Source organism: Astyanax mexicanus, unplaced genomic scaffold (genome assembly GCF_023375975.1).
Source record: "Astyanax mexicanus isolate ESR-SI-001 unplaced genomic scaffold, AstMex3_surface scaffold_37, whole genome shotgun sequence".
Lineage (NCBI taxonomy): Eukaryota > Metazoa > Chordata > Actinopteri > Characiformes > Acestrorhamphidae > Astyanax > Astyanax mexicanus.
Genome location: NW_026040047.1, coordinates 1,178,673 through 1,202,822, shown reverse-complemented (window position 1 = coordinate 1,202,822; position 24,150 = coordinate 1,178,673). Strand labels below are relative to the sequence as shown.

The 24,150-nt window shown below is 38.5% G+C and overlaps 1 protein-coding gene across 2 annotated transcripts; it reads right to left on the bottom strand.

Annotated features, from left to right (window-relative positions):
* Nucleotides 1–216: 216 nt before the first annotated feature.
* Nucleotides 217–14,120, bottom strand: caprin1b (cell cycle associated protein 1b). Of its 2 annotated transcripts, XR_002649164.2 has the most exons (19): nucleotides 13,924–14,120; nucleotides 12,661–12,840; nucleotides 11,731–11,793; nucleotides 11,546–11,632; nucleotides 11,116–11,354; nucleotides 10,914–10,996; nucleotides 10,298–10,468; nucleotides 6,660–6,709; nucleotides 5,489–5,572; nucleotides 5,241–5,399; nucleotides 5,047–5,155; nucleotides 4,890–4,951; nucleotides 4,598–4,708; nucleotides 4,366–4,509; nucleotides 3,281–3,434; nucleotides 1,489–1,686; nucleotides 920–1,026; nucleotides 445–822; nucleotides 217–410 (listed from the first exon to the last, which is right to left on the bottom strand). XR_002649164.2 is itself a non-coding variant. In XM_022664365.2 (18 exons), the coding sequence occupies exons 2-18, from the start codon at nucleotides 12,838–12,840 to the stop codon at nucleotides 736–738; spliced, it is 2,088 nt and encodes a 695-aa protein (XP_022520086.2). In that variant the 5' UTR covers nucleotides 13,924–14,120; the 3' UTR covers nucleotides 217–735. The 2 variants fall into 2 exon arrangements, 1 of the variants encoding a protein (XP_022520086.2); XM_022664365.2 differs by having other exon boundaries at nucleotides 217–822.
* Nucleotides 14,121–24,150: the final 10,030 nt, after the last annotated feature.

The window sequence follows — 24,150 nt, the reverse complement described above, 5'->3', positions numbered from 1 at the left end:
ATGTCTGAACAGTAATTATTGTGACGAAAAGTTTGAATAGATGAATTGTGTTGGCGTAGTACAGCAGCAGCATTCAACACTGCTTTCTCCACTGCAAACACTAAATAAGTGCACACGCCATCCTGGATCAGTGAGAGTAAAATACACCATATACTGCATTTTATTTAGCAGAATACGTACTTAATATACCTGTGATAAATTGTACATGTAACACAATTAGAGTTTATGCAACACATCTTTATTGAAACGCTCAAAGCAACATCAATATACAAATTGAAGAGTTGGGGCTTGTTTTAAATTCTTTTTGAGTTTTTAAAAAGAGCATCTTTTGTGAACCTAATAAGAAAAAGTACTTTAGGTGCATCACACCTTTAATTTTATAAAAAAATAAAAAATAAATTAGTGAAAATCTTTCAAGTGCACAATCTAGCTTAAAACCTCAACAGTGGTATTTTAGTTCTTACAGAACTTGGGGTCATTGTCTATATTAAGTGTAGCCCTGTACTATGTTCACCTCTCCAAAGAGTAACACTAAACACAGTCGTAGTGCAGGATAGACAGTCCCGCACTACACTTAAGGGCACTAAAAACGGACAGTATAATCTTAATTTGCTTATTTTGTGCCCAGAAAGTTCCTTACTTTTGAAACATACGTTTGAATGAGTTGGACTTATGCGTTTCCACATCTGACTAAACACTAAGTGCAACTTCATGTCAAAACGGTCTCCAGGACTTTTAGGACCGCATGGCTTGGGCATTTCCACGGGGGACACCGCGAGGACCCGGCCCAGCGGGACGTTTGTAATTCTGCTGAAAGCCGTCCTGCAAAAAAAAAACAAAACAAAAAAAAAAAACACTTAAATCAAGAGTTATTTTCCTCTGGACCAAAACCACAAAAAGTTCATAAACATCTACTTACTCTCTGATAGCTGGTGTTGGAATAGTCTCGAGCAGCACCAAACTGCACCTGTCCATAGCCAGAGTTTGGAGTCCCAGAGAAGGGTGGGCGGTAACCATCGTAGCCTCCTATCAGATTTATATTACAGATACACACATTAAAAAGAAAAGAAATTACAAACATTCTAGACAACAGCACAAGACATTTAGTCAAAATTTATGAAAATGAATTTATAAAGGAGATGCTATACAGAATGCCCAGCCTCTTTATTTTTTCTGCCAACGGTACCGAAAACCTACCCAACAGTGGTGTGAACCAGAACGTGAATTTTCTGTACCGTTACACCCCTAGTGTGTATCAGCACAAAGATAAACCATTTGTTATGCCTCACACGCCTGAAAGACTGGTGTCATTTCTACATGTGGAGCATAATAAATATTGCCCATATTAGTCAAACTTTTGAATGATTTTTTTTTGTTTTTCTAACTTTTACCTACTTCCATGCAGTGTTTCAATATGATACTTCATTCTGGCAGCAGCTGTTTATTTGATGATCAATATAAAGCAAACACAAGAAGACCGTACTGTACCTCTGAAGCTGTTGGATGGTCCTCTGTAGCCGTTGATCACACCCCGGGAATTCCGAGGTCCTCCACGGGACACTCCGCGGCTGTTGTAAAAGGACTGCGGCTGGCGGTTAAAGGTGGCGCCTGGACCCACCGGCTGCTGGGACAGGATTGGGTGACCAGCGCAACTATTCAGAGACTGTTCTTGGAAAGAACCAACCACTGCAGAACACAAACACAAATGACACTGTAAACCAGGTAGGAGTGACTCTTCTACAACCATGCTACGCACAGTTTATAGGAAAATTATATTTCTAGCGTTTGATCCTTCTACTCTGTTACTCCACCATCTGAAGCTCTTTACCTTTACTCACACTGATCTGTCCTCTCATACCCTACAGGTAGTTCTAGACACAGGGGTAATTCATATATGGTAGCTGCCCTTTGTTTCTGTTACAGCCTCATTACTGTATTCAGTATCCAACTGTATCACATAACTCAGGTAGTGTAGCATTACTAAATAAATTCAGACTCAGATTGATCTACTGAATTGCATGTTTTGTTTTTTCAGGGAATAAATCTAATGTGTGTTCTTTGGGCGTGAAAACGTTAATCATACAAGAATCACAAATCATCCCTGGTTCTGGAAAAGAGCGATTAAAATATTTAGACACTGGAATTGAATATGTTTAAATTTTCTATGTAAAATAAAATAGAGTATAGCAGGGGTGGCCAACCCGCGGCTCTTTGCCTGTTCACGTGCGGCTTCCATTCATAATTAAAAAATACATATTCACATTCAACTTATGTATTTAAATCAGTGCTTGAATATTTGTCGTGCTTACATTTGACTTGTGGCCGGACCAAACTAAAGTGCGTTGCCACAGTGATGCTAAACCCCGCCCCTCCCGCAATAAGGAGTACGCCCCAACATCACAACGCGCTGGTGTGACCCAATAGCCACGCTAATAGCTAAATAACCGCTGAAACATGGCAGCATCCGGGGTAATGTAAAGCCAAAGGACAATATGAAAATGAACCAGAGTGGGAGGATTTGTATTTTTATTGAGAGGAAAGTTATGCCAAATATCATTATCATATTTTAAAGCGTCCACTCTTCAGCACCACTTTACCTCACTGCAAGCCAACAAAGGGCCACGAGTTTCCCAAAGGTACAGAATTGCAAAAGCCCAAGCTGAACACTTTAAAGTCAGGTAAACTGTTTCAGAAGTTAACAAAACAGTCACAAACTGTCACGCTTGCCTCCTATCAGCTGGCATGGAATATCGCTCGTGCTGAAAAGCGGTAGAGTGAAAGGGAATTTGTAAAAAGTTGTCTCAGCGATGCCACTGCAGTCTCGTGGTTGGGGTAGTACTGATATTTGTCAGCATGTTTCTGTTCACATTCATAACCTGTGGCTCCTGGTAGTAATGATTTTTTTCTAGCTCTTTGTGTTTAAAAGATTGGCCACTCCTGGCATACTGGAATACAAGCTACACCTATATATATATATGACTTGAATAAACTGTGAAAGGCTACAGCAACAGTAAAACTGTATTATATTCTAGTCAAAATCGGAAAGTTAATCAATCAGTAATTAATACATGAGGATCTCTACAGCTAATCTGACAGCATAGCTGTTTGTTAATTCTTGCAAATAAGAACTAAGAATCATTATCTTAACTAAAATACATGACAGTAAACACAAACAGCAATAAATTGTTTATTATCTTATAGGAGTTATCTTATATACTCTACACTTCACAGAGGAACCTTGCCTTCTCTGTAAAAAAAAAAAAAAAAAAAAGCTGCTCACCAGACTGATGCTGTTCTGACTGCATATCTGCCTGTTCAGAGGAGTGCTTGGTCTGGCTGCTGAAACCCTGGCTGTAGCAGTTCTGGTACTGGCTGCTGTGATTAGGAGACTCGGTTTCATTAGAAGGCGGGACAGGTGCGTTAAGATTGAAAACCTGAAAGAAAATTTGGAGAAGACAGTAAATTTTTGTTGCTGTTTGTAACGTAATTCTTGTTTTCCTTTGTCAGCACTCAGTACTATAGCATGCACAGACAGTGTAGTGATTGCTGAGCATCCTTGGTGCTAAATTAAATAATTATAAGGCGCACAAATCGACAGTGTGCCTTATAATCCTTTGCACCTTGTGTATAAATTTTACCAGTCAGGTATTAAGGAGCAGTAAAGAGTTATACAGGATTTTCAGTTTAGTTCTCCAGCAGCGGTGCTGGAGTAACATTAGCCGCTAAACGCTATTTCCCCAATCAGAGGTGAGTATTATCGGACTGTAACCTGCTCCTAACTGCGGCTAGTGCTGTTAAAGCAGCATTAGCATTACCCAAATCTGCGCTAACTTTTTCAGTGTTCAGAGGTGAGTATATCAGACTGTAGTCTGCGTGTTTACAGTGTTAAAACAACCTACGTGGGATGAACCACTAGCTGAAATTGCCCTGGTTTACCAGATCCTCAGTGTAGCACAGCAGGCGGCATTAGCCACTACCCGCTAGTGGTTAGCCACTAATGCTAATGCTCCAGCCTTAGCGCTGGAGAAATTAGAGAACCTAAGGCTACTGTAAATAAATGGAAGCGCTTTACTCACCCAAATAAACACTTTTCAGGAGAGAAATCGATTTAGATTAATATCCAGTGCTTGTTTGACTTTAAAAGAATGTTTTTTTTATTTCAGTTTTGTTTACTTAGCTTAGCTTTACTTAACTTAATTACTTAATGGGGTTGTGAAACTTATTCACACTCTTAGCCACTGGTTGTTGCATTAAGCTAATTGATTACTGAATAAAATGTTAGACACCAATGCAGAAGTCTAGTGTACATAAAGTACTGAAATGCCCACCCTCAGACCATCTCCTGTGCATTTAAGAGAGCATTACCGTGTGCATGGACTGGAATGGGGCTGCGTTGACATTGATGCCGCTGTTGCAGAGGGGTTTGGAACTGGGCTGGAACACCTGAGGCTGGGAGGTGCCAGCGAGAGCCGTGGAGGATGGAGGATGCTCCGTAAGTGAAATGGGGACCTAAAAATAAATAACATAACACAGAATTACACTCCCTTTTTGCTAATGTACTGTAAATCTATCAACCAGTAAAGCAGTCACTACTTACGTGGATGGGGTCTTCAGAATCTGCTCTGGGCCGAGGGTCAGCTGTGTGTGATGTCTGGTATGAAGGTGGAGGTGAAGAGTACGCCTCTGGAGAGGGAGAGACTATAGAAACCTGAAATGCACCAAAGACAAACACACCTCCAACTCACTTTATGAAGATCTGTAGCACCTGATGTCATCTGTGTGGCAACAGCAGCAGCACAGGCTTATATCATTTAGCATCTTAAAATATTTATACAAAGTTTTAGAGAACATTCATATTGTGGGTTAAGACGAAAAAACTCTACACTTACTTGTGTAGATTCTGTCTGTACAGGAACAGTGAGAGGCTGTGCGAGGTGTGACTGTGGATGAGCTGCGGGTACAAAGCACAGTGAGAGCTAAATCAATCCTAACTGATCTGCACAAGAACCTTAAAGAGCAGCCCTCATAAAAAAACACTGAACAAACCTGATGGACAAACCATCTGAGGAACCTCCATACTCTTCACTGGATTCATCGGCTGTGCCGAGACAACAGCTGGGTCTAGCGACTGTGCATCAAATTCTAGCATGGAGTCCTGAGAAAGACAGCATCATAATAATATAAAAAAACAATTAACACATTATCTCTGAATGTAGAGAGTAAGCAACCACTCTTCCGACCTGCATGAAGTTATAGGGTCCCTGCATCTGTGCCATGAGGTCCTGAACCTCCTTATTTCGGACCAGCGGGTCTGAGGAGGATGGGGGAGTCTCTGAGGTCATCAGAGGAGCCTCTGTATTAGGGGGTGAATGAACTGGCTGTTGCAAGGAATTAGCCATCTAAAAAAAGTACAAAAAATACCTGAAGTAAAACTATTAGTAAAGTAATAAAAAAAATGAAGTAAAGTATAGTATAAAAAAGACACTACCTTGGTGTCATCACACCACTCCTCCTCCTGTTCCTTCTCACAGCTGCTATCTGTGGTCTCTGGAATGAACTGTGTATTTACAAACTGAGGAAAAATAAAAGAAAAGGATCATTCAGTGAAACATTAAAATAATGTAAAACGGCATATCCCTTCATGTACCTCAACTCATTCATCATTAACAGGCACATTTTAATAGTTTTGTCACAACACTGAAATTTCCTTGTTACAATAGTTTATCAATACCTTTTTGATACAACTTATTTATTTATTTACATTTTTCTGCATTTATCTGACGCTCTAATCCAGAGCGACTTAAAAGGTTACTCCTAATACAGAGGTGGGTTAATGTAGTGTTAGGGGTCTTGTTTAAGTACTCTTAAATGGCGTAGCACAGAATAGTCACCCAGACCAGGAATTGAACTGCAGTCTCTCACGTGATATGGTAGCTCACTGTCAGGTAGTGGTGTTATTCACTGTGCCACAACAATCACAAGTCTTGTGTTAATCTGGATGATTATCTTAAAATAAAATGACCTGTAATATACCAAATGTGCATATTATTACCATGCTGCACCTCATTATGTATTTACAATGAACACAATAAAAACTCACTCCATCAAATGTTTTTTTACCGATAATCTATACATTATAAATCTCTGAGGCCTCACAGTTTTAATTAGAACCATGGGGAGAACTTCAATTATTGGCCAATCATTGGATTCATAATAAGTTCAATGAACATTTCTAAAAATTACTATTTCCCTGACAACATCAAATGTACAACAAACAAAACATGTTAAGTGCTTGTGTTTTAGTGTAAGAGACATCAGGGTCTAAAAAAAACCTGTATATACCTGTAATAATTACATTACCTTACCTTCACACAAATAACTAAATCTGTCTTATTTTGATTTAATTGGACGATGCAGGGAACCCCTTTGTAATGCCCACACCCGAGCAGTGCATTAACGGGATGGAGCAGTGTCATGGAGTATTAGTTTATCCTTCAAAAACTGGCCTTATGTTTCTCATACTGGCACTTTAACTGATTATTTTTTTACAATCCTATGCAAAATAAGAACTGTTCCATTAGCTAGGGAGAACAAGAACATGTGATTGTGGAAGTATCTGAACTGTACTCTCAGTACTCTCTGTATTGTGCTGTTCTTACCTCTTTCTGTTCCATTAGAATGGACTCTGCATATCCAGTCAATTCAGCATCTGTCAGAGCCATAAGAAACATATAAAGGGTTTATAGCACTTTGTAGTTCTTTAATAATTCCAGACTATAGTTTTGTATCTGTGTCTCTGTATACTTTATTATTATCCTTCTTTCACCCTGTTCTACAATACTCAGAACCCCACACGATAGACCATAACAGAGGTCTATTATTTGGGTGGTGGGGGATTATTGCACTGATTAGCATTAGGGGTGTAAGAAAATATTGGTACACTTGAATATTGCGATATTACGTTTCGCGATACTGTATCGATTCTCAAAAACGTTGTATTGATTTTTTTATTAAGTGTGTTTTTATTAAACTCCCGGCAGCTAGATGGCAGACAGTAGTTACTTTTGTGTTGTTTATTCACCCGGCCGCGAGGTGGCAGTGCTGTGATCTATCTTGATCCATTCGGTGCCTCCAGTACACTGCATGTAAGTACAGCGCTGCATTAGCACCCCGCTGGCGATGGCAGAATCTAAACACGTTAGGCTGGCTCCTGGGGTGTACAGAGCTGAAGTGTGGGCTCATTTTGGCTTCCACAATGAAGAAGGCAGAGTGTTTAAAACTGTTGAAAAAAAGTGGCATGATATTGGATGCTACAGGACCTCTTACGTCTAATGGAGCACCCACTGTTCTGATTGTTTACAAATTAAACTTTTTCCACTTTGATTAAATTAGGTTGTATGAGGTACCGTGATATATCGCACCGTGAGCCCTGTATCATGATACGTATTGTATCGCCAGGTTGGTGCCAATACACAGCCCTAATTAGCATGGTGGTGGTGGGTTAGCGTAGGTGATGCTGGTGATCAGAGTGAAGTGGATCACATAGAAGTGCTGCTAGAGTTTTCAGTCATAAATACTCACTGCCCCCTTCTACAGAGTGGACCCCTAGTCAGGAGTGTCTATGACTGTGTAAAGTCAAATACTATTCTCAGTTCAGCACTGCTGTATCTGATCCAGCACAGCACACACTGACACCTCATACACCTCAATCACTGAAGCGCTGAGAATAATGACCCACAGGATGGAAACAGGGTGATGGACTATAGTCAGTGAACTACACAGTGCTCCTATATGATCAGTGGAGCTGATCGGATAGAAAGTGTAGAAACAGGTGATCATAATGTTGTGACGGTGTGTATAGACGATTCAGGCCGACTGAAAGAATCACTTAAGCCAAACTCTGCAATGATAAAGAAATGTCCAACCTTATCTGTATACACAAAAAGAAAAACCTAAATCCAATTATTTATTTCAGCCATATTTTTGCTAGCTTCTGAAAGTTATACAACTTTAAAGACTTTATAGCTGAAATAAACAAAAACAGAACCCAGAACATCTGTGTACGGTTTGCAGTTCAATCCAGGAAACCAATTTTATTTTGTTGTCTGGCCTCTTATGTAAAACTGATCACTTAACTACACAATAGATTGTTTTTTTTAAGTGCAGTGATCTAATTGTTATGGAGAACAAAATATGACATAAGTATGAGTAAATAATTGCACTTATAAATGAATAATAAATAAATATAAAAATGAATAAATACATGCATACAGTCATATGAAAAAGTTTGGGCACCCCTATTAATCTTAATCATTTTTAGTTCCAAATATTTGTGTGTTTGCAACAGCCATTTCAGTTTGATATATCTAATAACTGATGGACACAGTAATATTTCAGGATTGAAATGAGGTTTATTGTACTGAACAGAAAATGTGCAATATGCATTAAACCAAAATTTGACCAGTGCAAAAGTATGGGCACCCTTATCATTTTATTGATTTGAATACTCCTAACTACTTTTTACTGACTTACTGAAGCACAAAATTGGTTTGGTAACCTCATTGAGCTTTGAACTTCATAGCCAGGTGTATCCAATCATGAGAAAAGGTATTTAAGGTGGCCAATTGCAAGTTGTTCTCCTATTTGAATCTCCTCTGAAGAGTGGCATCATGGGCTCATCAAAACAACTCTCAAAGGATCTAAAAACAAAGATTGTTCAACATAGTTGTTCAGGGGAAGGATACAAAAAGTTGTCTCAGAGATTTAACCTGTCAGTTTCCACTGTGAGGAACATAGTAAGGAAATGGAAGAGCACAGGGACAGTTCTTGTTAAGCCCAGAAGTGGCAGGCCAAGAAAATTATCAGAAAGGCAGAGAAGAAGAATGCGAGAACAGTCAAGGACAATCCAGCCTTTGCAGTGCTTTTGCATACCTTAGGTGACTCTGTTTGTGGCGTGCTTGCAGAAATGGCTTCTTTCTCATCACTCTCCCATACAGCTTCTCCTTGTGTAAAGTGCGCTGTATTGTTGACCGATGCACAGTGACACCATCTGCAGTAAGATGATGCTGCAGCTCTTTGGAGGTGGTCTGTGGATTGTCCTTGACTGTTCTCACCATTCTTCTTCTCTGCCTTTCTGATATTTTTCTTGGCCTGCCACTTCTGGGCTTAACAAGAACTGTCCCTGTGCTCTTCGATTTCCTTACTATGTTCCTCACAGTGGAAACTGACAGGTTAAATCTCTGAGACAACTTTTTGTATCCTTCCCCTGAACAACTATGTTGAACAATCTTTGTTTTTAGATCATTTGGTTAAATTTTGGTTTAATGCATATTGCACATTTTCTGTTAGTACAATAAACCTCATTTCAATCCTGAAATATTACTGTGTTCATCAGTTATTAGATATATCAAACTGAAATGGCTGTTGCAAACATCCAAATATTTAGAACTAAAAATGATTAAGATTAATAGGGGTGCCCAAACTTTTTCATATGACTGTATATAATGGTATAGATAAGTAAAATTAATTAATAATAATAATAATAATATAATAATAATATTATAATAATAATTTTTTATTTATGTATTTGATTGATTGATATATCTCTAAATTTACATATATATATATATATATAAACTGGCTGTTTTCGGGCCGTTTGAATGAGCGAAATCTGTTCAGAATTATGTTAATTAACACTGTAACATAGAAGCATAAAACTACTATTTTTATGCTACTATATAGTCAAACGTGGACAAGTGGACGAGCTCACGTTCGGCCAGAGCTGCATGATTTTAATTCTAACTGGTGCAACTTTCTTTAAACAGTTTAATTTGTAACCTAATAGTTTAGAATTTTTCATTATTGTTTAATTTAATTTTGTTTTTATTTTTTCTTTTCCAATTCAGTTAACTTTGTTAGCTTTTACAAATCACATTAGAGAGCTCAGGTCTGATGGTTTCACTAACTTCTGGGTCGGGCCGCGGGTCGGGTTCGGGCAGAGAATTTAAGCTCTAATTTATTTATTTATTCATTTATTTATTGATTGATTAATGAATATCTACTTTCATTTCTTATTTTTTTATTTTTAGTTTCCTGAATTTACATGCAGTCATACCCTCGGGCAGGGGCAGGTCGAGGATCTCCCCGGCTACGGCGTGGTGCCTCGGCCACTGCCTTACGTTAGAATAGTTATTCATTTATATGTGCATTTATTTACACTTACGTCTTTTTTCATCCTCCATAATGAAATATGGTTACTGCTTTACATTACATTACATTAGTGAATTAAATGGGCAACCTGGGTCTGCATGCTGCTCCTCTGTTACAGAGAACCCCACAACTTCACAGGTCTCCACTGCATCTTCAGGCTGGTCCCCATCCTCGGCACAAACGCCATTCTGATGAGATTCCACTCGTTCAAAACAGCCGCTCTGCAGCACTCGCTCTAGCATCTCCTTCAGGTGCTTATCTTTAAAAAAAAAAACAAAATCAGAAACTGTTAAACTTCCATTACGAGCCAGCATTAACACACAACTTCCTCAATATTCACAAATGAACCGGTAAACCTTTATTAAGGTGCACAATTACCCTTATCTAACATCTGCTAGCATCTCTATCTAGATATATTTTTTCAGTCAAGTCACATTCCCCCTACAACCTTAGTTCTCTACTCTTTATAATGACCTTTTAGTACCAAGTTACAAGCAACAACTACATCAAATGGACCAAAGATGCGTCAGCGTTTTTAGCTCTGCAATTAAATAAACATGTATTTTTGCTGTTGTCAGCTCTGTATGGTGTCAATACATGACATCCATCCTGCAGCAACTGTGAGGTAAGCAAAAACTCAAAGTCACAGCAGCTGTTCATTAAGTGTTTTTATATAGGAATAATATAGTAAAAATTGCATTTACATGTTGTTCCTACAACAGGCTTGTCTTTCCCCTCCAAGAGGTCCCAGAAATGCTGTGAAGCTTCTTGATACTGGTCAGTCAGCCTGCATGAGAACGTACAATATTTTTAAATACAAAATATAAAATTAAGAAAAACTCAGAGCTGCCCAATGTCACAGGCAAACATGGACAGTGAATTGGGTGAAAAGTAATTTAAATCAACCTGATATTTTGGTCACGTTCCGGCCCCACCAGTTTGTAGAAGTCATCAAGTGCAGCGAGCTCACTTTCTGTCAGCAACGCTGGTCTGCCAGCACTCCGAAGAAGCTCCTGCCGCATGGCCTCATCTCCAAGTCGATCAAGGAGAAACTGCACTTCCAGAAGTTTCCTGAGCCTCGCCTGGTCAACCTCTTCCCGCTGCAGCTGCTCCCGACGCGCTGCCTTCTTTACTGCTTTCTGGATCTGAAGTGCATGGTGAATTGAATTTTATTAAATTACTGAGAGATTCACTTGCATACAAAGCATCACAATGTTACATGATTGGACTTCATTACAATTACACATTATTCATATCCTTAAATTCACTAAATAGTTTATTTATAGTCAACTTTGTTCTCATTTGAAAGATTAGACAAAGTATTAAATCATCTTACATCTTGATTCAAAGCCAGAAAACTTTTATGCAGCTCCCGGGCAAATTCCAGGTTGTTGCTCACTTCCTGGTACTTGGACAAAGCATCCTATAAATCGAGCACATAAAATGTAAAAGTCTTAAAAAAAAAAAAAAAAAAAAAAAAACAGCCCAAAACCAAATCTGTAGAGCATGATCTTCACCCACCAGCTGGTCATGATTGAGGCGTTCCCCTTTGTTGATCCTGGCTTGATAGTCATCCAGTTTGCTCTGACAGAACACACAATAAATAATGATTTTATATGAAAAGATAAAGACACATTAGCAAAAACAGCATCAATGAAAAACGAAATGTTACAATGAACTTCTAAACATTCTGCCTTAGACATTCTGTCCTTGTTAAAGGCTATAAAACTATAAACGTTCCTTAACTTTACTGTATTTAACAAAGTTAGATTCTAGAAAATGCTTTCCAAAAATGATCCTTTCAAAAGAAAAGAAAGATCAATTCTGGGCATCTGAGACAAACGCCAAATCAGCAGGTCTTCACCACAATCTCGCCTTCTCCCTCGAGAATTCTACTTATCATTTATCTAATCAGATTTCTCCCTCACATTATCCACTGTATCTCACTGGGGAAGCCACCCAGGTACTCCTGCAGTCTGTAATCACGTCTAGACTTGACTACTGCAGCTTCCTTCGTGCCGGTCTTCTTTTTCCAGCCATCAGGATCCTGCAACTGATCCAGAGTGTGGTGGTTTGATTTTAAGCTCAGCCATCTAACTCCTCTTCTTAGTTCTGTCCACAGGCTTTCAGCTGCCTATCAGATTCAGAACCCTGACACTGGCCTACAAATCCAAAAATGGACCATCCTTCAAGACGCATCCTGTCCTGCACCAAGGTGGTGGAACAAACTTTTACTAGGGGTCCAAACAGCAGAGTTGTATGCTGTTTTTAAATGCAGAATAAACACCCATCTGTTCCTAAGCCATCCTCTCTTTATGCAGTCTCTTACCTCAATTTTACAAACTAGAATACTTTTAAAATAAACAACGAAGCTTTTGTTAGCTGCTTTGTATAAAGGGGTGTCTAATGCTTGAACTGTAAATACATGTATTGGAAGAAAACAGAAGCTACCTTTTTCTTCTCCATATTGCGGACTTTCTTTTCGATAACTCCCAAAACCTGCTTCATGGCCTCGGACTGGCTCCCGGGGACCAGGCTGCTGGATGAAATTTGATTAATTGATGGCTGAGCGAATCCCTCCTCTGGGCTGGTAGACTTTACAGTCCTGATGCCATTTGTTGCCGAGGGCATCTAAAAAAAAAACAGGAAGAAAAGAAACAAGACGTGGAACATTAACGAACAATTAACTAGCCCAAACTTAAGGAAGAAATATGAGCAAAGCTTTAGAGGACCACTGCAATCCACAGGACCTACTTAAAGTAACTGCTAAAATCCTTATGGTAGGTTAGATAGCTGGGTTAACCATAACAAGAGGTGTTTAATAACATTCAAACAAGACAGATTCACAGCATTAACTTACCAGAAACAGCTTAACAACAAGAAGTTAAAACCAAGTCAAGAATTTCAACAGCACAAACATAAGAAAGAGCTTTAACTTAACCTATAGATACAGCGAACACACCTGGTGGGCTCAATTAACCCAGGTTAGCTTGGGGTTTGGATAGCCCAGGTTCTTGATTAGCCTGTGTTTAGTTAGCCCGTGTTCTCAGTTGGTCAGGTGGCCAGTGTTTGGTTACCTCAAGTGTGGTTAGCCCGTGTTCGGGTTCGGTTAGCCCGGGTAGCTCAGGTTTGGTCAGCCTGGGTCCACTTAGCCCGGGTTCTTGTTTAGAGTGGGTTTGGTTAGCCTGGGTAGCTCAAGTTTGGTTAGCCTGGGTTCACTTAGAACGGGTTTTTGGAATTTTTAAAAGAGCTTTATTGAGGCACAAGATTACAAAAATACACAAATCACATTTCTGAAAAATCTTCAAAATACATATCTAATACGTACGAAGTTACTTCTCTAAATACTCTAATAAATCTCTAAAAGATATCTTCAAATATTATAAACAATCTAAAATGTCCCATGAGATAGCCCGGGCCTCTCCAGTTTGGTTAGCCTGGGTTTTTGAGTAGCCCGAGCAGCTCGAGTTAGTAGTGTTAAGTTTAGAGTGAGATTTACACATTATGTTCAGTAATTAGAAGTGTAATATACATAAACACAGAATACAGCATAACTTAAACTGATAAACTATCTGTCCTCAGCGGAGCTAAACATAATAACTAACCCTTACCATATAAAACCACTATATATAAAACTAACTACACCTCAAACAGCGTTAAATACGGAGCTTATTCTACTGTAACACTCAGTCCGGGAACAGCGCCGCTCCTCACCTTCACTCTTTAATCCGCGGGGCGCTGAGAGGAGTTACTGAGAGGAGGTCTGAGGAGGTGTTAGAGCGCTGAGTGCTGCTGTAATATTGGTATTATTAATGCTATTATTGTTATAATTCGCTCTGTAATCCGGAGTGAATCCGCCCCGCGGCCTCACACGGTGTCTGAGAGCGAGCGGAGGGGAGTGACCGCGCTGTACCGGGGAGGAGAGACCCCGCCGCAGCTGACCGCGCTCCGCCTGACACCCCGCTCCACAGCCCGGCCGCGGCTCGCCCCCCGCCCCGCCGCAGCATCACCACCACCTGATCACTGTATAAATAAAGACTAAATAAATTGTAAAACACCTGTATCTATCCATAAAACACCACATAAAACACCAGGATATAACTCACTGTTTCATCAGGCGAGAGAGAAGACACCCTGCTGTCCAGTAACGATAGGAATCCTTAAAGAGAACATTATTAAATATACAGCAAAATAAAAATCTAATAAAACATCTCCGCTGTTAAAGGACATTATTACTTTACCTCTGTCTTAAATTATGTTGATCATAACAGGGTGTGACTTTTACAACAGCAGTGTGTATATGTATTTTTGTAACTTTGTATTATAAAAAAAAAAAAAATTATTCATCTTATGTCTATGTTCACATTACCAGGCTGAAGTGTCGAATCTGATTTTTCGCTTAATGTGGCTCAGATCTGATTTTTTTCATAGCTGTGTGAACATGCCAAAATCCAATTTTTTCAAATCAGATTGAGTCACTTTCATATGTGGTCATAAAACTGAAACGTATCTGATCCATAAACATGCGACATGAATGTGAATGGTCAAATCAGAATTCATGTATCTTTATAATTTTATGCATTAGCGCTACATGCTTCTCTCTCGTACCCAGACATCTCTTGGTGCAGCTGTGCAGCTATAGCTGTAAAAACAGCAAAAGCAAACCACCTGTCCTTTTTTTACCTCCTCGACCTGATCATGAACTTCAGACCAGCTGTTTACTCTCCACTCCAGCAAAAGATGCTCCACATATGCTGCTTACTCATTCAAAAGCTACGAATCTTGTGTCTCTCTAATATGAGGGTTTTTGTTGTTGGTGAAGAAGGAGACGTTTATACAGGTATCAGTGTGCAGCATGTGAGACGTTTCAGGAACAGATTCGTTCACATTACACACAGATACAGATCACTTACAGTTGTGAATGTGAATCCTCAAGATCCGCCAAATCCATTCTGAGCAACAAAAAATGTGTTGCACCCATTGCTGACGAAGATGTGCGAATACACAACTAATATAGAATAGAACAATGTAAAGCAGAGACACATGAACCTGTTGCCAAGCATGGGCTAGAGCAGAAAATGAGCTGTGAAACTGTGTTCTCTGTGGGGAGTTGTAAATGAGGTGGCGTGGTGATCATCCCAGCCAAAAACAATGTCAAGGAACAATAAATGAGTAGGTGTCCCAATACTTTTGTCTATAGAGTATAAACAAATGTGGTGTTCTGGGGTATATGGACACTTAAAGACATTAATAGGAGATTCCAGCATGTATGGTAGGTGCCACATATCAGCTATTATTGTTTGGATGGTGGATTAGTGATCACTGGTGTATGATGTGTTAGATGTAGGTGCTGTGCTGGTGGTACAGTGAGTGGATCAGATGCAGCAGTGCTGCTGGAGTTTTTAAACACTGTGTTTAATCTCTCACTGTCCTCCACTTTATTACACACTCCTGCCTACAGCTGCTTCACTGTGTAAATAAAGTAAAGTCAGAGACAGAGGGTCTGAATCTGTTTCTTGTGTTGGTCATACTCTAGTCCCATGGATGCCACAGTGCCCACACACTGGGCTGAGGAGGAACTGTGGAACTGTGTGTTTTTGGAGTGATGGTGAGGTGGTAGTGGTAGTGAAGGTAATAATCAAATGTCTCATTCTTTTCACTGAATACAATTAAATCCAGTTAAAAACTCAAGAATTCATGATCGCTATACACACTCAGTTCATTTAAGTTTTTTTGGCAAATTCTAAGTTAAGATTAAATTATTGAATAGAGTTATACTGATTGAGTTGTTTTTTAGTTTGATGACCTTTAGGTTGTGCCCTATGTAGAAAAAGTGCAACCATGATAAGTAAATTTCTCATCTAGTTTGCATTTGCATATTGTAGTCCTCATCAGTGTGTAGTCATTTTTCCCAGGCTACCCCTTAATGCTTTTATACTTTAAAACAGGGTTTCCCAACCTTTTGCAACTCACGAGCCCCTTAACCCACTATCAAAAGGCCCCCTGAAATATTTTATTTATTACTGTTATTATTATTATTATTATTATTATTATTATTATTATTATTATTATTTTATTATTATTTTTTTTTTTTGCAATTTAAAACTAAGTACAGCATAACTAGGGCTGGGTATCGTTTTACATTTTTAATAATGATAAAATACGATACAGATACCCAAACAATCCTTTTTTAAATTGTAACCAAAAAATACAAAAAGCTCTAATTTTTCTAACACAATGTCTTTATTTACCAGCCGACATGAGTACTCTCATTCTCATACTGTCACCATGAGAGGCTACCATACTTTTTGGATCTGCTTGGACTCAACAAACAATGAGCATTTTGTTTGTGGTGCTTTATTAAGAACAAAATCTACAGCGTTGTTGCTTTAACTGCTTAAACTTAATATTTTCTGTATGCCTATTTTTGGATGCATTTCAGTTTTGTTTAAGAAATATCAGTATTAGATTGGCAAAATTATATCATATTTGCATTAGTGCTGTCAATCACTTAAAAATGAATCATATTCATGATTCATTTTTTTAAATGCTGGTATTTCCCTGTATTATTGTGAGGGAACAGTAATAATAGTGTAGTGTGGTTTACTTCTCTCAGACTAGAGCCTTTTTACTTTATTATAATATCTCAGGAGGGAGAGAGGGAGATACTACTCGCTCGTTAATCTACTAGCTATCTCTGCCTTTCACTGCACTACGCCGAACCAATCAATTAGCTCGACCTGAACATGTTTTATTTTGTTTTTTTCATGTTTTTTAAATGATCTTATTAATAAACTTCACATTTGCTGAACTATTTATAGATTTAAAATATTTTTTACTTCGTAAAATAGAAAAAAATAATTTTGCCCTCTTGTAATACCTCTGTGAAAACCACTGCTCTAGAAAATGTTCGACTGCTCAGACAGATTTAAGTGCAGAGTTATCATTTTCAGTGTTGGTGCTGGTAGTGATGATAATCTGAAGCTGAAGATAATGTTTTTTCAAGTGTAATGGTACACTGCGCATTAGCGCCATCTAGTGGATAAATCTACAACATGCGTTTTGTAGCTGGACATGGGCATTTGTTGCTTCAATAAAGGTAACATAAAAATAAATAGAAAAAAATTAAGTAATTAATTAAAATATTCTAAGTATGACTTTTGATTATGTGTTCTGATTTGCTGATTTACTAATCAAACTTTCAGATTTAAGCTCTACTGACTGCTGCAGAGCCACAGGATTATTCTGCTTATTGTAATTATCAACACATGAATATATGTATTTCAGTGCCTCTGTTTCCCCTTTCCAGGAACACAGCCTCCATTGTTGTCTTCTCGTTTGTTTTCACTAATGCTTTGAAGGTGTTAAAAAATAATCTAAAAACATAATGAACAAATATGATTTTTTTTAACATTGTAAACTAAATCACATTAAATTGATTTAGCTTAAATTGATTTTAACTCAAGACAATAATGTCATCTGAAAATAATGCCATGATGTTGCTTTTAATGAACACAAATAGATTATATTTGTTTATAATACTGTATATTATTTTCCAGTTTCATCAATCAAGCGTCAGAGGACAATTTGACATAATTACATTAAATACATTAAAAGTAAATATAGCATTCAATTTCTCTTTTGTACTTGGAATAAGGTTAACATGCAGTTCTGATTAACTAATTAATTTGAACAATTATTATTATTATTATTATTATTATTATAAATAAAGAAACAAATGCAATAATTCTTACTTGTATGTATTTATTGTTTTGTTAATTTGTTATTAGAAAGGTTGTATCTGTTTGTCAGGTACATTTTGACAAAATCACAGATAAAAAAATTAAATGTGACTGACGCTTGTTGGTCTGTAGGTGGCAGCAAATACTTTTTACATGAAGCAGTGCACGTGACTCTTTATACTGAGCATTTTCTACTGTTATTATCAATATAAAAACATTTATTTAGGAAAACATTCTCAACCCCAATGTTTAGTACACTTTTCTCAGGATTACTTTTCTCGTTGAAACTTCACCTTTAACAAGGATAGAGTTTAGTTTAGAGTTTAGAAGGGCTTTTATTTTCTTTGTCTTTCATTTAGAAAAGAAAAATAAGAATACACAGGCCTTGTGGCCAAAAAGCAGCAAAATCACTTTCTTTACTCAAACACGTCCACACATACATTCTTAATTTGCCTCCACTCCACTGTGGGGTTTTTATTTTCCATTCTTTTTTATTATTGAAATATATTTTGAAGATCATCCCCAACATTTATTAAATAAAAAAAACCGGAGTAACATCTTATTTTGGTCTGCATTAAATCATCTTTAAAAGATCAATTAGCAATTTAAAACTAAGTACATCATAACTAGGGCTGGGTATAATTAGACTGATTTGATGTATTTTGTGCAAGATATCCATTTACACTTTCTATAACCAAGTGTTAATTCAACAAATTGTCATGGAACTGAACTGAGCAGGTCCAGTAAAGTAAGCAGAAACATCAGGAAGGTGGATAAGAGGTTTTGCTGGGTGAATACAGGAAGCAGTTAACATGGCCGTGTTTCACTTCGATACCACCGTCAGACTGAAAGTGTGTTTTTTCCAGAGATAGTGGACGATTCCACAGGGGAGTGAGAAGCTCCATTTCAGCATGTGACTCAATTTCCCCCTCACTGAGTTTCAGGCATTATGGGATCATATTCCACATTAAGTTTCCCTTCAGCTTTTCTCAGGACATCTCACTACATTAACCCACCAGCTGGATCCTGATCTCCATCATACGGGTCTAAACACTTCAGACTTCAGGCCTCGAAAGAAAGAGCCAACAATCACTGAATCAAAGTTTGGGCCGGAAGCCGTAGCCTGACTATTGCTGTTTCACTGTGTGCTATCAGAAAGTCAACATGTCCAGCCTCTCTCCTAACAGGAAATGGGCCTGGCTGGGTTTTCTCATGCAGTGGTCGGTCACGCGGCACTGCTCTGCTGATCAGACAGGACGTTCAGGACCTAATTAAAGCCAGTGCAGATCAATTAAAACTAGAAAAATGCAGAATTATTGCACAGATAAAGAACTTTCCATTCACTCTCAGAAAGTTGCTAAGCTGTTGCCATGGAGTCAAAAGGTTAAAGCTGTTTGTGCTATGCTGTTTGTTATGCGGTTGCTATAGTGTCCCATGTGGTTTATATGTTGTTTTTATCTGGTTTATATAGTAATTCTAAGTGGTTCGTAGGTGATTTCTATTCTTTTGCTAGTTGGCTGGTATGGTATTGCAAAGGGGTTGCTATGGTGTTGTTCAGTAAATGATAGCAAGATTGCTATGGTATTTTAGGTGTTTGCTTTAGGCAGTTGCTGTGGTATTACAAGTTGTTGCTCAGGTGTTGCCCAGCAGATGCTCTGGTAGTTCATGTGACTGGGTCATACTAGTGTATTTGTATTAAAACAATTCTGTTGGAAACAAAAATGGTGTTAAAATGTTGTCTAATAAAAAAAAATCACATTCTCCATTAGACAGTTTCAAGAATCTGAAGTCAGAACAATATCTTCAGAACTGTAGGATGATTTAAGCAACAAATATCCAGCATAATAAAAAAAAATAAAGAAAATAAAAAGAATATGAATTTTATAGATTTTTCTGACATGCAAAGATGTGTGTGGAAATACATTGTGGGTTCAATTAAATAACAAGAATAATGCCCATGAACCTACCAGCTTACAACAGAAAAAGACAAATGAGCAAATATACTGCACTCTCCTGCTGGTAAAGACACTGATGGTGTTAGGTGTTCTTGTATCAATTGCTATTGTTCACATGCCAGGTGTATGTCACCATCCTGCAGGCCTACTTTAAACTAAACACAGCTCTTTAAGTGAAGATGCTCTACTGTCATTCCACTGTTGCTCTCACAGATCAGCCTCATTCTCATGTGGAACTGCGGGAAACAGGAGACAACAAGGTTTTCCTGTCCAGTGACTGAGCAGACAGGCAGTGCTCTCTTCTCAAACATCACACCCACATCATGCCTAGTCATCTGGAGCCATCCATCCAATCAGAGTCCTGCAGGGTGGCCATGCAAGAAGTACAGGAAGTCAACATGGCTCAGAGTGTCAACACCAGGGTTCATCTGTACTCGTTTCCTGCACTTCCTCTGTGTTTTAAGCCACAGGAAATGTTTCATCTGTCACACATTATGTTACTGTTACTGTAATATGAAAGATTAAAACAAACGTTTAAGGACAGATCTGCACTTTCTTGGTGAGATTTTGGGAGAGTCACCTTGAATAGTTTTCTCAGCGTCTTGAAGGAAGGAGTTCCTGGAGGTGCTGAACAATAGATGCTTTTCCTTCACGCTGTGAAGCTCCAGCTCATCCCAATTAAATCACCTCAAATCACCATCTCAGTTCATCAGCTTTAGATCAGGGGTTTAATGTGGAGGAATAACACTTTTTTTTATTATATAATTCTATATGTGTCCCTTTACCATTTTCATGTCTTTAATATGAATCTACAATGTAGTAAATGAATTAAATAAAAAAATAAAGAAAAACATTGAATGAGAACTTTGAAATGCTTCTGTATATTTATTCTACCCAAATAAATTATATTTTCATGTTACTTTATCATTTCTTGTAAACACAATCTAATTCATTCTCATTAGGCTTCTGCACAGAAGGTAAGATCTGGTAGGTCCACACCTACAACAATTATATTGTGTGGAAAATGCAAATAATTGTACTGTGACACTGTAGGCTTTGTATGCCGTGTGTTTTTCTGTTCCTGTCTTGCTCCTTAGCACATAGCTCTGTTCTGTTTCTGCGTTGTCTCCTCCCTTGCCTCCGCCCTAGCCCCACCCAATCATTAGTGTTTTCACCTGTCACGTTCGTCATCCCTCCCCCGCGTTTCCTTCCCCAGGTGTTTCCTGTTTCCCAGTTTGTACATATACGCCATGTGTTTCTTTGTTCTCTGTCATGCTTTTTGTTTAAACCTGTTGTGTTAGACCTTGTCTGGATGTTTCATTGCTGTTTGTTTGAGCCACAGTCCTGCTGTATTTTTGGAACAACCAAGAAAAAGAGTTTCAAATATTAAAAATACTTAGCCGTTCGGTTTTCACTAAGGGTGCAGGTCTCTGCTCATTTTAGCAACAGTTAGCTGGTAGCGGTTCAGGTAGCTGATATGTTTCTATAAACAATAGTGCTGAGGGCTGTGGTGTGATGCTTGTGCACAAAGCAAAATATGTCAGTGGAGACATCTCAGATGTGATGGTGAAATTGAGTCCTCTCCTCACATAGGAATGGTTGCCAAGTTAATTCACTTATTTAATCCTGTTTTCAGTCCCAGACTGCCCACAATAAATGCACATTCTAAAAAGTAATTGTGTTGTAGTCAGAGGAAGCAATATTATCAAGTTTAGTAAACTAACCAGGCATCAATAAAATGATTTCAAAACTTCAACCTAATAACTAATAAATATGCTCTTTCCACATTGTTGGTTCAAACAGCTTTCCTATAGGCTTCTGGCACCATATATTTGCATAGTGAATGTGGCCTCTAATTTACTTAGCATCTTTGTGTTGTCTGTTGCCCAAAGCTACTTTATCCTGGGCTGCATTAATGTAATATATGTGTGAAGACTACCAGTGTTGTAGGCTGTAAAAGCAAGCTACCTTTATTCTGTGTTCCTGGAGCTCACAGTATGTTGGCTTAGGTTTGCAGAGTTCACTCTTATGCTTCCCCAGTGTTATGCATTGGCAGTATTTTACAAATGTGCTAAATATGTTAAGCCTATAATCTACATTCTTTAAACCAACAATACCTGAAAAAAACTGCTCAGTTAATTAAACTATTGTTGTGTGAACAAAACTCGGATTCAAGTTATCATCTAGCTTTGACTCAGTTAAGCTGAACATACTTAAAATTGTATGTATTTACAACTTAACTGAGTCAAAGCAAAATGATAACTTGACTGAGTTAAATTGAGCCAATGAAGCTATCGTATGGACTGCATTTGAGAAAAGTATCAGAACATGTGGACTGCTTGCTGGAGGGATTCCATGAGTGTAACTGTCAGTCCCCGGTAAGTCTGCGGTCCTGAGATGGTAGTTTTATCTTATGGCCCAGTCCACCAGCCGACAGTTGCCTCCCTCCTACAGTGAGCCCCAAGGCTTTGCTAGCAGATAAGATGAGTTGGCCCTAATGGCATCAGACAAAGATAGGTGTTAGGAGACGGTTTGAGAATACACAGAAGTGAGATGGTGATAGGATGTCTCTTTTGTGTTGTAAGACTAGTAATATTGTCTTAAAGACCATTTGGTACATTTAAAAAATATTCTAATATAATGTTGTGGTTTTAGGGGCAGAATAAATGTTCAGCATCTCAAAGAGAAAATGAATCAACACAGGGACACAATTAGACATACAGTGTACATACAATTCCAGGAATATACACACAGCACAGCTGTCCCAACTCTCTCTGATTTAGAGCTGTATCTCGACAAAACAAATTGGGTGTTCTGCTATTTCTATCAGCAGTAACAATAAACACTGGTGTCCTAGTTCCACTGGCAGCCATATTTCCATGCCATTACACGGCCACCATCTATAATCTGCTTAATCTTGGTTTCATCTATATGAAAAATCTTGTTTAGACAGTTTTCGTTTAGACAATCGTTCGTTTCGTTAGACAACAATGAGCTCTAACATATTTTCCTGACAGATACCTGTTGTCTTCTCTCATCGTTTTGCAGGATAAGGCTAAAAGGAGCTCAGAATCACCTACAGCACCTACTAGATGAAAAATGAGATTGAGTCCCATCCACTCTTAAAGAGTACATTGCAGCTATTTTACTCTGCGGCACAGTGTTATCGATTGAGACCTGATCTGTAGCTTCCTTACAATAATGTTCCAGCTCCATCCTCAGAACTTTACATACAGTGTATCACAAAAGTGAGTACGCACCTCGCATTTCTGCAGATATTTAAGTTACACTGCCCGCTTTCTTGTTTACAGACTTGACAGCCATGGAGACCAATTTGATGTAGTGTTTGGCGTATGTTCTGAGCACTGACAGACTGACCCACCCCCCCTCTTCAATCTCTGAAGCAATGCTGACAGCACACCTGCACCTATCTTTCAAACAGAATTTGGACGTGACGCTGAGCACCTGCACTCAGGTTCTTTAGGCGACCAATGTGAGGTCTGTTCTGAGTGGACACTGCTCTTTCAAAACGCTGGATTAACTTGGTCACTGTGCTGCTGCTCAGTTTCAGGGTGTTCGCAATCTTCATGTAGCCTTGGCCATCTTCATGTAGCACAACAATTTGTCTTTAAAGATCTTTAGAGAGTTCTTTGCCATGAGGTGCCATGTTGGAACTTTCAGTGATCAGTATAAGAGAGTGTGAGAGCAGTACTACAAAATTTAACACACCCGCTTCCTATGCACACCTGAGACCTAGTAACACTGGCCTAATCTGAACTTTTATCCTTGTTAACCAGCCTTGCAATCTTTCTGAATTAATCTGATAGCTGAACTTCCAGCCTGTTCTCAGTATGAGCACTTGTGCAGTGATATACTAGGGGTATCTCAGCTTCTTGGGCTGGCCTCTGATTGATGCCTTTGGCTGACATCTGTCAGCTGCTACTCTAGTGAGTCTGCCTTCATGATAATGATAGCATTCTTCATCTACTATCTTACAGAGGCCATGAAACAACGCTAATTACACATGTAACTGTGGTTCTATGATGCCAGATGACTTGCTGGTAGACGACAAATGCCACAAATAACATTTTGATATTAAGGATCATAGAACCACAGGTACATGCAGTTACTAGCAATCTTCAACACATCCATAAAACATAAAAATATGTTTTTACGAGAGAGCAGGGACAATTCTATGATTTGTATAATGTTTTATTCATAAATTTAATTAGTATGGACCCTAC

Excerpts from the sequence above, each read along its gene's own strand:
- caprin1b (XM_022664365.2), bottom strand. The coding sequence starts at position 12,840 with ATGCCCTCGGCAACAAATGGCATCAGGACTGTAAAGTCTACCAGCCCA. Across the intron at positions 10,997-11,115 it reads GAACGTGACCAAAATATCAG|GCTGACTGACCAGTATCAAG; the intron begins GTTGATTTAAAT and ends GTTCTCATGCAG. Across the intron at positions 1,687-3,280 it reads GTCAGAACAGCATCAGTCTG|TGGTTGGTTCTTTCCAAGAA; the intron begins GTGAGCAGCTTT and ends TGTGTTCTGCAG.